The sequence below is a fragment of the Limanda limanda genome, chromosome 8 (genome assembly GCF_963576545.1).
Source record: "Limanda limanda chromosome 8, fLimLim1.1, whole genome shotgun sequence".
NCBI classification, from domain to species: domain Eukaryota; kingdom Metazoa; phylum Chordata; class Actinopteri; order Pleuronectiformes; family Pleuronectidae; genus Limanda; species Limanda limanda.
The window spans coordinates 18,179,092-18,195,959 of record NC_083643.1 but is presented as its reverse complement, the minus strand read 5'-3'; the positions used below and the strand labels follow the sequence as shown (position 1 = coordinate 18,195,959).

The window sequence follows — 16,868 nt, the reverse complement described above, 5'->3', positions numbered from 1 at the left end:
AAGTGATATATTATATACATGATTAAATATACACCCCATACTTTCGATTTCTCCGCTGTTCTCCTGGAGTTTAATTTCCCTGTTTATTGCCGCCACATGATAAAAATGTCCCCATCTTCAATTATGTACTTAATCCCAGTGTTTGGAGTGTAACGAGTTACTGTAATTCCACTACTTTTAGCGGTAACCAGCATTTAATGTACGGACTCTGGTGACATCGGTAGATTTTTTTATTAATTTAACGAAATTAACGAATTGTTAATATGCGGCCTCAAATTAATTATTGCGTGGTAAGTTACAAGCAAGACGGAGACGAACGGATCCCAAAACTCCATTACGCACACGACGCGCTTCTGTGCGCTTTGGAGAGGTTGCTTTGTTATTTAAGATAAACATTAATTCGTTAATTAAAAATAATTCCACCGATGTCATGTCACTACAGTTATGATGTCGTAAATGGCAACAGAGTTGTTAGTGCTGTTGTGGCGATCTCAGGGTAATCTGCCGTGACTTTAATCCAGGACACCGGCAGAGTTGTTTATATTTTTAAGGCCGCCGTCATTTGCAATCTCCAGCAGCTGATCTTCTTCTTAACCAGACATGCTGGATTCACCTGGTTTGTTGACAAATGGGTCCGACAAATACCGTGCTGGTTTGTGTTCAGCGAAAAAGTGATGTGACCGAGACAAGCGTCTTGACATGCATAAAGCAAGAGTCATAACTTAGAGAATCCGGTAATTTTTCAAAATAAAACGGTTTTATTTTGAAAAATTACCAGATAATAGATAAAACAGATAACATGTAAAATGTTTATTCTTTCTGTGCGGCCTGGTACCGACCTGGTGTTAGACTGTGGTAAGAGTTGAAGATGAGTCAAAAAAGGATTAAATTATCAGGTGCACGATTCAGAAAGCGCAGCAAAGTAGGGGAGGAGAAGAAAGAACAATATAGAGGTAGAATCACCCCAATTGTGGACATCATTAATGTTTATTTTTGTCGACATGACATGATATGCTGTCAGTACAGCTGATTTCAGACTTTTTATATTTTTATTATATATTTTTATTATTTTTTATAGCTTAGAATTTTGTCTGCCTGTGTGTGCATCTGTATACAGTCCAAAAGTTCTTGGGGATGCATGACAATTTGCGTGTGTATGTTGGGGGGGCGCCATTCTGAAATCCCGCCTAGGGCGCCAACATTGCCAGGGCCGGCCCTGATCATACCCACATAATTTTGAACTAAAAGAAAGCAGCTCTTTAAGATAGCAGAGAGAGAGACGATGAGTAATGTTCTTCACAATAACTGCAGGGAAGCCACTTTAGGAACACACCACTTAATTGGCCAAGTCAACAACAACTTAATCATAGAGGTCTGCATCATTATGGCCAATGTTGTCTCTGCACAAATGTTTTGTAAAATGTTCCCATTGGCCATAATATGCAATGTAATATGTGACAGTGACCACCAAATAACCTCTGTCATTACACCTCTGTTCTGTCAAGATCGCACGCTCATACTTCAATCAAAGATAAACTGTAGCAACGCAAGGTTCTGATTCACGCTTTGAGCCATAGATACTACTCAATCGTAATCACTGAATAATGTCATACCAATCAAAAGAGCAACAACATTTTGCTGTCTTTAAACAATTGCTGATCGTACAAAAGTATGATCCCTGCTTTCTAAAGTAGGTTCTTTCTGTCACTATTGCAAAAATTATTGACCTTGAAACCCTCAAATTTTGGCATTTAATAACCTGATAAACAGTAATGTATGTTAAGTGTCAAGTGGTCGAAACCAGAGAGGAATTAATAGTCACTGTAGAAATGGCAGGCGTACAGGGCAGGAGAAGCAGCTTTTAAATGAATTAAGTGTAGAGGACTCTTGTCCTACTTCTGAGCTGTGAGACAGGCTGTCGTTGTGAATGCACAACATGTACCTCTCCTCATATTAAAGGAGATGAATGGACTAAACTTAATAAATGTCAGTGTCTTGGAGCTATTCAGTCTATGTTTTATTCAAATGACTTACAGTGTTTCTGTTGAATTATTTCCATCAGATAAAATGGCATAAAAAAGTAAGTACCTAATTTTCTTGATGAAATTAAAAAATATATTTAAAAAAAGAGTCTTTTTTGCTGAATTACCATTCCTGCTTCTCAAACATTGAATATTCGAAGCCCAGTCGGGCTCATGACATGAAAGAGAATAAGTAAGTATGTTAGCACCAGGTGCACCTGCCCTCATCTTAGCCGTCCTCATGGGCTGACACATCAAACTGCACATTTTATCAGACCATCAACCTGGACTTTTGAACAGCTTGAAATTCGTGAACAGCAAAAGACATGGTGCTCACTTTATGCTGGTCAGCAATTGTACAGTGTACATATGGATATTCAACAAGGCTTATTATCATAATACAATTGTGGCTTCTAGGGGCTGCTGTCAATAGTGCTATTATGTCATTAGATCCTACAGCCATCAGTTTCTTTATTAAAAAAACATTCATTCCAATATAGGAGAAAATAGACATTTTAACGTAAATAGCCTGTTGGAATTTAAAATTCCCACTCTAAAAGTGCATCAAACCCAGTGCTTCCCATTGATTATCTAGATTGTTGTGGCTCACCATTCCAATTTGTCCGGCCAGAGTTTCAAAAAGAACCACAAATGTTTTAATACTGTTCATAATAACATATGAGATCTTTACAAGTTGACAAGTGCTCGCTCACGCAAACTTGCCCTATGGTCCATAACCTCAATTTTACTGTCCACGCAGATATTCAAACCTCAAAGCAATGCAGTTCTTCTTTGATGCAGGAACTTTCACTCTTCAGTCTGTGTACCTGTCATTTGGAATCTGTAGTGCATGAGTGACCTTCGTGCTTATGCACGTGCACCCCTGTTAGCGCCGTATATTGAATTAATTCAGTGGGAATCAACCATTTGAAGTAGTTTCATCATAGACCCCAATTTATTTTACTGTCTGTGGGTGCTCTTATAGCTGAGTGTTTCTCCCCGCTGATCAGATAAAAGGAAACATGGCCAACACAAACCATAACCTATAGGCCCAAAAAACTACTTAATATTCCAATTGGATCATCAGCAACACATTTGTTGTAATGTTTGGAGCAGGCGACTGACAGCAAAGGTCCCTCCAGTTAATCCAACCATCAAATCAGTTTTATATCAAATCAATATAAATGTACCCCGGCCTGTAAGCTGGCACACCCAGGGTTCTTGGCATGTGTAGCAGGCTGAAAGTATTTTTCCTCATAAACATAATGACCAACAAAGACACTGTTAAAATAAAAAAAGCACTTCCCTGCTTACAATGATTGCAAGTCTGAGTACTGTTCTGCTAGCTTTCCACGAAAGTGAGACCTGAGTGGTACAACAGCAAATCGACAAGACTACCAATACTTTGGTATACTCATCAATACGTTTCTCAATTTGCATTTCTGGTCCATGAATTAGACTTGAATTTATTTTAACAACTTTTGCGATAGTTTACCCTTGTTCAAATTAGATTTTTTCCCAAAAGTGACAGACAACATTAGTCTGTAAATTACTCCCTGTAACATAATCACATCTGTACCTAGTTGAGAATGCTTACTGTCCTGAAACATCTGGACATCTCCCTTTTGCAAACCCAGACATCTGCTCTGGCTATTCACAGACATTATTGTATGAACATGTATATGTGCACACAGACACACACATGCTGGCTCTAGCTGTCCCCGGAATTCAAGGCTGACAGCAGCTCCGACCATGTTGCCCCATTCACAGATATAATAATAACTCTTTACAGAGTGGTTCAATTTACAAGTCCACTCTGAGAGCTCTTTTCAGCATCTCTTTTACTGTCCACTCTCATTCTCACTTACACAACATTTACATCATTGCTGTCCTTTTTTCCACTCTATAATTTAAGAGATTTAAAAACATTCATGTAAAACAGTTTTTTAGTTGCTTTCATTTTTTTACAGACACTTTCATTTTCACTCAGAGGAGTAATACATTAGATAATCACATGATGGGTCAACAGATCAACAACAGATCCAGATTTTTCATTCCATATTAAAACAAATCAACTGATGTAACTGAGTTTAATTTGAGGATAGAGATTTGATCCTTAAAATATAAAACTGTACAGTCACAGATAACAGACAGCGAATGTTGATCGACTCATAAATTTGAATTCAGTCCTCAGTTTGAAAGCAATCCTACAGTCTGGCTAATGTCCTGGGAGCTGGAGAGGAAGGCAGGATATTGGGCCTCAGATTATGGCCAACTAGGTGAAAAAGTACTGACATTACTCAAAGCCTGATGTGCTTCCATGGCCCTTAGGGATGAATGTTTGTGTAGAAAAAGGAGTAGCACAGTGGTGTGGAGGGGGCTGCAGAGTACAGAATGGAAAGATTGATTTCTAATTAACAAGCTGGTCGCAGTAATGAAAGACTAGATGGTCTCTACTGGTAGTGGATCAATGGGGAACATTTCCCTTGACATCTAGTCTTAATCACACCAGCTCAGCTTGGTAAGAATGCACTCATTGGTGTAATTAATAGTGCATCCATCACCACTCTCTCATCCCAGCTTTTCTCTGTCTTAACCTCTACCTCAGACCTTTGCTTGCACTGGAAGGATGGGATCATTAAATGACTGCATCACTCCATTTCCTCTGCTGTCATGATATAACGTCTGCATGTAAACAAATGTGTTGAGTCATCAACACATCATCAACAGACAAAGACAACGAACTGTTTTTATTTAGACAAAGTGATCTGCGCTATTCTGGCTGTATTGGCATTGGCCATGTTTTCATCAAGATCCAGAGAGATATCTTTGAAACAGAAATGCCTTATTTTTCATAATAAAACAAAGTCAAAGAAAAAACTTTGGATCCGCCCCTTGATACAGATCCAAACAAAAATGTAATGGGTTCCCTGACTCATAAAAGTCCCTTTCTTCCAACTTTTGTGGTGATCTGTCGAGTCGATTTGTGTAATCCTGCTAACAAGCAGACAAACAATAGTAGATGAAAACATAACCTCCTTGGCAGAGGTACTAAACAAGATTTAGCCATCTCCAGAGGTGGCTGTGGTCAAAGTCGAGGTGTCTCATTTCTGAGCACCAGGTGACAAACACATTCTCTGCTTCATGTTTTTGTTATTTATTTTTGCTGCAATAGTTTGACTGAGGACAGAGATCGATCTTTGAGAGAAGAATGTTTTTACTATCATTGGAACCAGTCAGTGACTATGGAGTGTATTGAGGCAGAAAGGTGAAGTCTCTTGCTGTTGTCTAACATAACCAAAAGAGGTCAAATCAAAAACCTGATCTGCTGTGGTGTAAAATACTCTGGTCCACTGGGTCCACCTTAAAGTGTATCTAATATTTCACTGAATAAGTTGATGCACCATTTCAAAAAGGATAACTATTTATGCTTGTATTTCATAAATCTTGCTGAATTTGATAAACCCCAAAAGCAGGAAAATGTATATAATTAATATATGTATGTAATCTTTCTTGTCGTCTATTGGGAGAATCTCTGTGAATGTGCTAACCCTGAGTCAGAGCTCACGATGACACATGGACCTGTGGGGGCTGGAGGTATGAGGTTATAAATGTGGGATTTCACAACAGAGCATCAGGGGCCCTGTAAACACCAACCCCCTCAACCATGCTGTCACTTTCGGCAGAAATATGTGTGAGTTTGTGTGTGTGTGTGTGTGTGGACGTGTAATCTGCCTCTGCCAGCCTGCTGTGTCTCTGAACAGAGAGGGTCTGGTTGTTTGAAAGAGGCCGGGGCTGAATGGGGGGTAGGGCTGGAGCTAATCCGCCTGTGCCACGCGCTGTGTGCCCAGCACCCAGCCAGTTGCACCACGCCGCCTCCTCTGTAGTGGGTCCACTGGAGCGCTACAAGGCCCTCTGAATGCTATCAGCACAGACGACACACTGGGCCCCGAGCAGGGATTACAGCTCTCTCAATGAAGCCGCCAGTAGGAGGATCCAGAGCAAGAGGAGGAGAAGAAGGAGGAGGAGGTACACAGTCCTCCAACAGGAGCTCCATTCTCTAGAAGGAAGAGGCCATCGGCAAAGCTGACACGCCAATCAACGGCGGCTGGGAAACCACCCCATGAGAACAACACGTCCAGCAGGAAGGATGGGAAGCAGGGAAAAAGAGAATTTAAAAGGATCCATCACTTTTCAAAATCCGGCTTAGAGCCACTTGGTACTCCTTAAGGACAATGAACACTGGCTCATTGTTACGAGGTTGATTGGGTTGGGAACATTAGCATGAGTTTGCATAGACATGTCACACGAAGATCTGCTGATGGAGATTTCTGACAAGTTCAAAACATTGATTCAACCTGCTTGTTAAATAAAAGTAAAGAGGCCGAGGCAAAAGAAGAGGGAGGAGGCTATAATGTGGCAATAAAAAATATTTAAACAGACTCTGGATGGGTGTGTCCCTTGTGTTTTCTGTTAGAAATCTAACACAGTGTCTCACCCGTAGGACTTGTAGTGTACGTCTGTGAGCTGTTGTACTTCCCTAAATGGTTTACCACACTGATTTATTCACGTTGACTGAAATACAGCATTGCTCATCGTGCTTATTCTTCAGTAACAACAGCAAATAGAGTAACAACAAGAACACAACCAATTGTTTTTTTGCTTTAGGTACAGAAAAAAGAAAAGAAAATATGTCTTGGTGGTTTACATGTTGCTAAAGTTGTGCCTGGAGTTCAGTCTGTCCTATCTACAACTTAACCCTCCGGACACCTGAAAAGGCACACATGGTAAAAACAGCTAGCAATAGGGCAAATGAGAGTCTAGCATCTGCTCTCCCCCCCGCTTGTATTACCAACAGCGGGCACTCCAAATCAGGCAAACCCCCAACAGGCAAGCACACACTCCAACATCCTGAAAATACTTATGCTCACTCGTCTACCCACTCATGAAAGTTACCAAAAACACTGCTCACATTTGCCTGTTAAGAGCATTCTTGTTTTGGCTAGAAAATGAACCCCTTGAGGAAATTGAAAATAAAAATTGTAAAAGCTCTTTGCCACATGCCCAGATCAGGCTGGCACAGGCACACACTGCTGCCTGGCATGGGTCCACTCACTGCCTTCAATTTTAGCTTTTTCTACCACACCTGGTCCCATGCTGCCATCAGGGTGGCACCAGCCTGGCAAAAGCTAACAATGTCACTGTTATCTGAGTTGATTTGCTGTGCTCTGACGCAGGGAATCAATTTTCTGTAGATGCAGCATCCGGCCCATCTCAACTATCCTGTCTTCAAATCCTCCTGAGTTGCTGGAACTCACAGATTCTTTGAGGAGATATCAAAAGAACCAACAACAAATATATCTGTCGCCACCCATTTGATATACCATCATGACATTGTCATAGTATGCTATAATAGCAAAAGTATGTTCCTGTGAACTTGACAGAGGCATTTAATACCTGAAAGGCGGAAAATACCAACCATGTTCATGTTATCATGCCATATCCTGTTGTAACATTGACACGAATGATCGTAATAGCCTGCTGATCAGGACATTCGTGTTTAGCCAGCGTAACATCTGACCTGTCTCTATGTCATGATGGATCACCCACTAAGAGCTGAGTGCTGTGTGCATGGCCAAGCGTGCATGTGTGACAAAGGGAAGATTCCCGATGAATATCCATTCTCATTTCTCATTGCTCCCTTGTATAAAGGAAACTGGCATATCTCGGTGAATACAATGCTCTTTAAATGGTTCATCATTCAACGTCCACAAAGACAGAACATCCAAACACACCCAGCAAGCCCTTGCAAACAGTACTACACTTGACACACTTCCCTCTACTCAGTGAAGTGACCTATTCAGACAAAGCAGCAGGAGGCAGAGAGGCTGAAGAGCTGGGAAGCTAATGAATGCACAGATTTGGACCATTTGAAAGTGCTAGTGCAGTCCGCATGTTGCTTTTCCCTGGCTCACAAGAGAGCCCTATTAAACCATTAGCCCCTATCCCCTCTACTCTTTCCTCACTCGTACTTTCAGTGTCCCTGCTCCCCTAAACGGGATGTCTGCATAAAAACTAGGCCAGTCTTTTGATGGTTCACTGACCAATGCTTGCTGCACCGTAAGAAATACTAAGAGTTTTACTGCTTCTTTTTAAAGTAAATGTAAGTTGAAAAGACACATAAGGAGCACATGGCTGTTGGACAGGACGAGTAAAGACACCAGCCAAATCTAATCACTCTGTAAGAACAGAGCTCCAAGCATGGCAGCACTGACAAGAAGTGGTCAGAGGTCAGGAAGCAGACCTTTATTGGTCCCCTCAGAGGTTAAGTGGTGCAGAAGGTGATGATAACATCCAACAGGCTGCATAATACCCACAGCAGATTGATGCCATCTTGGCATTCAAACTTAAGACAAAGACAGTTGCGGGCACCTTTTGTAAAGACTTAGGGATCCGCCCTGTGTTTCCATGAAGACCCGCTGAGGCTTCACTGACACGACCCGGTGTATGGAAAGATAACATCTGCTTTTCTACAGCCTTTCTGGGGCCTTGAGTCGATGACCTTCACTTCAACATAACTGACTTGTTGTTCTACAGGCACCAGTGAATGGCAAAATCAGTAAAAAAAAATCCCAGAACCACGAAAAGTAATCAATTTTGCAGATAGATAAAGGGCTTTTCCCACTGTGAAGCACATTGAGTTGTTTCTGGAGGCTGGCAGGAGAGCTCCTCTAGCGATGTGCAATGTCTAATCTGATAGGTTATCATGGGAAGAGCTGATGGCATTTTATGGGGATGAATTTATCTCAGAGTTCCCATTAAAAATGTCATTTAGTGGCAATGTCCAAATCTCCTTGAACCTTATAAAGTCTCTAATTTGTCATCAATAATTTGCACGCATCAAATATTTCCCCAGTTCCAGGGACCGCAGTAGAAATTGACAGATAGCCAATGGTCATTTCAGCCTGTACTGTCACATAGTTCTCTAAGCAGCCCTCTTGTTTTAGCCTCTGTCCCTTTCTCCTGTACCTCTGTTTTGCCTCCTGTTTTCTATTGTGGTAGTTTGGTGGAGACAAACTGCTGAAAACTATTAAATATATATTTTTTTTCAATCGTGTACAATTGTGTGGACAATGAATATGGTGCGAGGGAGAGCTACGCTACCAATTTGAACCTGCTGGCCTCAGAAGGGACTTGTATGAATGGCTCATTCAGTGCTTTAAACTGAAATGTATAAAAGCTCATCTGCAAATGCAAATTCTGTCAATACAAGCACAAAAATAACAGACTAATTGACACCAGACAAAACAGCATGTTCTATCCAAACATGTGCTCCGCATGAAAACCACCGGCATGATAAACACAACTGTAGCTTTCATCATTACCAAGTGGGGTGAACTCGCCAGAAAGAAATGTTATAAATTCCTTGACACACAAAGAAACTTAATCAATCTCACTGGCCCCATTTCTGCTCATGCACCTCAATTTCAAGCTATTCTCCAATGACTTGCAGAGGACACAGCACTGCCGTTCCATTCCCCTACCAATCTTTTCCATTGTGCTTTCTAATCTGACTGTTTAACTGCGTAGAATCATGTCCCCCGATACACTCGCATCTGAATCCAACTTGCTTCGTGTCTTCTGATTCTAAAACAGCCCGTTTGGAGCCTCTTCTTGTTGCACCTCTGCTGTGTCACCATCCCTCCTTGAACACGGTTGTTCATCTGTGAAAATCACCATGGAATGTTTCCAAAGCAGGAGAGCAAGAAACAACAGGAATGAAAAACAACGCTCTTTGATTTACTCTTTACAAACAGGGCTTTGGAGTTTTTTATTCTGGTGTTGCTTCCTATAAACATGTGGTTGCTGTATGGAGAACATATCACATTCCTACAAAAGTGTTAAAAGAAGAAATAAGAAAAGGACTGTTTCCTGAGTTTAGCAAAAGTAGTTCAAATGAGTCACATGATTTTTTTTTAGAGGACAGACCTCAAATCCCAGAGTGACTTTGCTTCATTTCTCTTCTCGTTCTGTCCTCTGAAAGATAAGGCTGTATGTGGGCAGTGTGTCAGTCACTTGGGTTCCATTCCTCTGGTCTAAGGATTGACCCCAGAGACTCAACGCAAGTACGCACAACTCTAGAAATCTTTTCACTTCTCCTCCTTCTCTTTCCCAGCAGTTCCGGCTATCTCTTCAGTATTTCTGTTTTCATATGGTCCACCGTGACCCTGCCAATACATCCACCCTCTCAAACATTTCAAACAGAGTAACTCAACCTCTCTCGGTCATTTCATTCCGATAGGCTAACACAGCAATCACATCAACAACAAACACACAGGGCACAGATACGCTGCCCACACACGGTCATATCACTCAAAAGCAACAGCCAAGTAAGAGGCAGTGAGGTCAGGTCAAAAACCCAATTACTGTCAGACAAACTGGCCACGCAGTATCTCCCTCGTGCTCGGCAACCAAAGCCGAGGTGGTTGTTCGAGACACTTGTGTCCTGTCTCTTTTATAAGGGATCATCAGTCTCTCTTATTTTTCTAACTTTCCCTTCCTCCACAAACAACCTCTCTCCTTCGCGCTCTTTCTTTCCCGTTTTCTTTTCAGCCCTTCGACCACACGGCCAGCATCTCTAATATCTTCCGCCCACCATTTCCACACGCAGGTCTTTCAGTGGTTTGATCACACGTTGCTTTTAGTAGATTAAACCAAATGTAATCCTAAACTAAAACCCTGGGAGCACATAAAAAGCAATGATGGTGGAAAAAAAAAATTTACCAAATAAATGAAGAATGCGGAAATACAAAAGTTAATTCACTGAAATGAATGAGAATTTTTGCAATACTCTCTTTGCCCTTTTCTTTCTATCACCACCAGATGTACCGTTTTCCCTCTCTCTATCTTTGTCTCTTATCGTTTTCAAAGTAGGCGAATACATGGAACAGCCCGCAAACCACCCAATTTCTGTCACAATGAGCTGGGTTGTGCCCGCGGTACGGACATGTTAACATGGATGTAACCATTAAAGTTTGAGGGATGAGAGAGAGGTGGAGGAGATGCAGGAAACTGGGATTACTCCTGCGTGCACAGCTACGCACAAACAGCCCGCCACGTTTCACTCGCTCACTTGCCATTCATCCTTACATCCCCAAGCAAACTCTGTCAAAACCCTACACATTTCACAATGAGCTGCTATCATCATGTGCCAAAAAAGCGGAAGGAAGAAAAAAGTGAGCAGCTTGGAACATTGTCTTTTTTTTTTTTCCCGTGCAAGTCCCGCTGCTGGTATCTTATCAGCTCAATCCTCTCATCGTCATTTAAATCTCCCCCTACACCATCCGATCCCAGCCGTGGCCCTATTTAAATCTCTCCCTCCTCCCAGTCCACCACATTTCTAATGCTAATTATTTAAACCTCTCCCTACGCTCTATCCCTCCCATCCACCAGTTAGTTATTCAAATCTCTCTTCACCCGCTCTCCCTACAAGCCCGGCCCCAGTTAAAAGGTACTTGGCTGAAGGGTTGATCCGGGCTGTTGTTTTCAGACAGAGGATAATACTGCTTCATCCAGACTCCTCTCTTCTCCTGCGCTGTTATCCTGGCCTCCTCGTATCATTTTTCTCTATATATACAATTACAGTGCAGCACGTATCCTTTTTAGCAAGGGGTTTATTTGCCATGAAGACTGGAGGCAGTTGTTAACAGCACAAGAACAGTGTAATACAGTACATCCCCTGTTTATCTTTTCAAATTAGGTAGAAAACAACAAAGATGGGATTAAGAAGCTAGAGGAAATGTTCACAAAATGTGTGTATTTAGCAAGATAGATAAGATCTGTAATATAAATAAAATGTTTATACATCAAACTCTTGGAGAACAGGACAGCTGCATGGGAATGTGACCTTAGTTGCTCTGTGGTGGCCTGAGTGGGTCACTGTCCCCAGTGTTAAGTGGCCAGTGAGTGACTTAGCAATCTGGAGACAGTTTGGGAGGTCAGAGGAGATATATTTTCCAAGACCAGGTGCCAGCGCATCAGTGTTGGAAAGGAGGCAATTATCTCTGTCTCCTCTTTTTAAATTTGTAATCATCAGTCACAGGATCTCTTTCTGTGGCGCACCGTTTGTCCGTTCGCACACGCAGTTTTCACACTCTCACTCCCATTCAGTCGGAGGGATCTCGCTCTTAGTCCCGTGGAGAAGCCACCTACACATGGAGCACCAGGACCACAGCTCAGTGAAACACCAAAGCTGCTCACAGCACTGAATAGGAGTCCCACTCAGCATCACTACACTGATAACAGTTACATAAATACTGGTTTTCAACAACAGCCGCCCCACACAAACTGCACAGTCCCACCGCAGCACGTGTGAAACAAAACAGGAGAAAATGAAGTGCGTGTGTAATTCTTGGTTTGACGGCTTAATATATTTATTTTGATGCATATTATCCATAAAAACAAATTTTGAACAAAAAATTGTGAATTCATCAAGGAAAATGAATTTCTTTCATAAAAGGAAAGTGGCAAAAAAATATTTAAGTTGTATTTTTACAACCACTGAAATTAAAAATTGCATGATTTAATTACAAATAAATTAATTGCAAAAAACAATAAATCCCATTCTTCTTAGCATGCAGCAAAAAATAAAGTGGACATAGTTGGGGGTGCGCTCACCTTGGTACTCTTGTCCAGGGGTGTAGGCAGTGGGGCTGCCCGTAATTTGGAGGGTGAGCAGCACCTCTTCCCCACCTTCTGCCACCCCGGTTCCCTCCAGCTCCCCGTGGTGGGTGCACAGGAAGAAGAAGGGGTTGAAACGTGGGTAGAAGCTCGCAGGGGGTGCCCCGAAATCCATGCTGCTGCTCCCCAAGACGAGGGCCAGCAGAGCACAGCCTAAGGCACCCCCGAGAGAGGCCCGCGCCGTGGCCATATCCCCTCACCAGGCGAGGGGCTGAGGAGGTGGATGGGGGTGAGGAGAGTGATGAGTGAGAGCAAGGACGGCACAGGTAGAGTTCCCAAAGGAAAAGCTCTTGGAGTCCACAGATGAGTCAAAAGTCCAAAAGTGTTTGCGTGCGTGAGAGTGTGTGTGAAATTTAAGGGTGTGAGTGTGTGGGCTTGGCTGTGAGGAAAACTGTAAGCTCTCTGTTGTTCTGCTCCCTCTCCCTGTCCTACCTTCACTCACTCAAGGGGAGTTCAGAGCTTCGGCTGTGCTGTCCTGCTCCGGCGCTTAAATACCTCACCCCTCCCTCTGTTTCCGTCTCTCCTCCCACCCTCCCTCCTTCCCTTCTCTCAGTCTGTCTTTCGCTCTAACACCAGCTCCACGCATGCTGTACGCGCTCTACGAGACGGCCTCCCCTCCTCTCTCTCTCATCCAGCTCTTCTCTCCACCCTCCTCTCCCTCTCTGCCAGTCTATCACTCTGCTTTTTTTCCTAAATCTCTTCCTCCACCTCTCTCTTTTCTCTCCTTCTCTTTACCTCTCACTAAATGACTGTGTTACTCCACTGTGCACTCTTGTATCCCTCTCCTGAGACCTTGGCTGTCTTATCTCAATGCATCTATTAGTTTCTTCATCCCTAACCAGCCCTCTGACAGATCCTTTTCACTCTCCTTTGTCTTTTTTTTGCCCATCCACCAGACTGTCTCCTCCTCTCCCACCCACTATCACACCTCCTCTCTCCCTCCCTCTTCCGATCTCTTCACCTCCCTCTTCTCCCCTCCTTCTCTGCTGGTCTCTCCCTCAGTCCCCCTCCCCTCTTTCAATCTCCGTCTCCCTCTTTTTCCAAATCCAGACCTCTCAGTTACTCCTCTTGTCTTCGGCGGTACTAAGATTTGTTTTTCTTCTCGTCTACGGTTGCTTTTTTTCATGGGTTTTCCATCAGAATCTCCTTTTCCACAAGATTCTCCAACTTTTTCCCCTTGTCAGAGCGCCACCTCTCCGCTCTAGATTAACCCACCACTACACTGAACACACCAGTTGTAACACTGCTGTTTCTCCCTCACCAGTTCCTGCTCACTAAATGATGGATCAGTATTTCTCTAGGAATCTGTACACACTCCTCCTGTCTCACTATCTCCTTTTTCATCCAGGAAAACATCTTTAAAAAGCTCAGACTTTTCATTCATGTACTACCTCCATGTCTGACTTTCCCTGCTCATCCAATTCTTCCTCTGCGAGTAGAGGATACACTAATACCCCCTCGATTATTCCCTCTGCAGACCTTGTGGAAACAAATATATTAATTTTCCAAGTGCACCACACACACACACTAAAAACGACACAATATCGTCCAGGGTACAAAGCTGAAAGAGAAAAGTCACATTAAATAAATTATCGGGCTGGAGAGGAGAATCCACAGAACTTGCTGTTAAAGCCACTGAGCATCTCTTCTGGTCTCTTTAGCAGCCTGCTGGGTCTGTGTGGTTAAGTGCCCATTACAGCCGTAAACAGTCACAAGCCAGCGAGCGACACACACACACACACACACACACACACACACACACACACACACACACACACACACACACACACACACACACACACACACACACACACACACACACACACACACACACACACACACACACACACACACACACACACACACACACACACACACACACGTGCATCGTGTTCTAGCAGCCTGTCTGACCCACAGCAGGAGCACACAGCCAGGACAGCACGGCCAGATGCTTCCACAAACTAAACCCAGTCACACACACACTAGCAGATGCACACAGCAGCAAAATGCACGTGGGCTCTTATTTACAAATAAACACATATAAAATGCATATAGTATTTCTTGCATGTCTTCACTTGCAGACACAGAAGAAGTATTTAAAAGATTTATATTTGGCTCAAGCGGTGTAGTTCACCTGCCAGGACAGCTGCTGTTCCCATTCCAGCTGCAGTCAGCATGTTTATCCACACAGAGGTGCAGGCATCCAAGAGGGCTGGACAAAGAATATTGTGCAACTTTCGAATTTATGTCTGTGGAAGCATCTGTGCTTTTTGTTTACAAACTTACAAACTGCGCACATTCTTGCAATGAGATCACACCAGTCATTGCTAAATTATTGCTTAAGTTCTCAATAATCATAACTGTATTATTGCCAGAGAGTTTGAATGATATTGTTTTCACTTTTTTGTTAACACAGTGTGTGTGTGTGTTCCATATTCCTGACAAAGTTCCTGTCAACTAGTGACGAACGTTGTGTCCATTATTATTAATATTAAGTGTATGGTTAGAGTCAGAGCTATTTCAAATCTGATGATCCGATCATTGTTTATTTTCGATCCTTTAAGTTTTGGTTCCACATCGCAATTTAGGGAGCAGACTTAAGACTCAGGCATACGTGACATTGATCAGTTTGTACATGGGCGTGCGTCGACGTATAAATGTTGTCAATTTGGTGGGCAGCAGTCATTCTGTTTAAATTGAGAAATCATTGAACAGTTTCATTATGTGTATTACATTGCCACTATAATATTATTATTGTATAAGAACCAGCAGTCAAAAGGAACGTCCTTGTCAGTCAAACAGTATATAATTGGATGCAATTGGTCCCAAAGTAAGATCAATCTAAACAAGTGTTTCCACACTGTCAACAAACCAAACCTGGTTCAGTTTGATCTCGAAATAGAGTACCTCTTTTTTTCAGAAGAAATTTCGATCGGTGGTTTCAGGACCATAGTCCGAGGCAATTTTCACGCCTGGCATTTTGGTTCCGACTAAACTGAAAGTCCGGAACAAAGAAAGTGACTTTAGTCTCAATTAAATTAATTTAAGTCTAGTATGTAATGTGTCTAAAGGTGACCAATGACAATGGGTTTGAAAGTGTGTGTGTGCCTGTGTTGGTGTGTTTGCATTTGTGTTCATGTGTACTCTGTCTGTCTGTAATCTGACAGATTTTGTCACCATAACACACATATTTCTGTTGAAATAAAAAAGAATGTTTCAAAGACTATTCTCCTACCTTTGAAACAAAAATGCAAAATGACTGCTCAGTGCTCTCCTCGTTATCTTTATATTTTTCGCCGCAATCCATTCTCCACAGAGATCAAATGTTATAGTTCTTGTTTTTTCTTTTTCATGCCCTCATGGGCACCACATACAGCAAAAGCTTTCACCCAGAATCACACGAGGCTAAGGCCTCACAGTTGCTGAAAAGAGAATGCAATTTTCCTCCTCATATAAAAGTCTTAGTAATACAGTGACCAGACCCCTGCTGCTTCTGGGTCAACAAAACATCAGTTGGAAAATAAAGTGATGTGAAAAGCATGGCAGCAGCTTCACAAGAAACACGTGTATTGCTAGGTGTTTGTTTTAATACGCCAGTTTAAGACATGTCAACATGTGGACAACAGCACTGTGAGAGCAGAAATTGAAAAAGAAAGTACAGTAAGAAACTCTGTCCACTCCCTCCTCAGTCAGTAACTTTTCAGAAACAGTGTGTCCTCCCCGGTTGTTCTAGGAGGTCAGTTCTGTGGACCAGTCTGCTGAGATTGGAGAGTGAGGTCAGGGGTTATCTAAGTCCTCCTCTGCTGTTCCTCTCCACCCGTGCACAGTCACCTTCCAGCCCCTCATTGCCTTAATCAAACACTTTTAATTAATCTAACTGCATTAACTCACCGGTGAGACTTCCTAAAGAGCTTAAGTCCTTATGTGCAGCTTTGATAGCGTTCCTCTCTGTAAACGTTGCCATACTGTAGTTACTGCATTGAGCCTTCGCTGACAAAAAAATACCCCTAAATTTTTAAGTTCTGACATAGACTCTGTGTTAAATGTATTTCTTACAATAGACTTACGTAAAGTTGTTTCAAGGGAAAATGAAAACCACACGGCACA

The 16,868-nt window shown here is 42.4% G+C and overlaps 1 protein-coding gene across 1 annotated transcript in view; it reads right to left on the bottom strand.

The window, feature by feature from the left end:
• Window positions 1-13,165, bottom strand: part of reln (reelin) — a 99,730-nt gene extending 86,565 nt beyond the window's left edge. Inside the window, exon 1 of the mRNA XM_061076671.1 lies at window positions 12,699-13,165. Within this exon, the coding sequence (XP_060932654.1) occupies window positions 12,699-12,951 (253 nt within the window). The 5' untranslated portion in view covers window positions 12,952-13,165. The remainder of the gene's footprint in view (window positions 1-12,698) is intronic.
• Window positions 13,166-16,868: the final 3,703 nt, after the last annotated feature.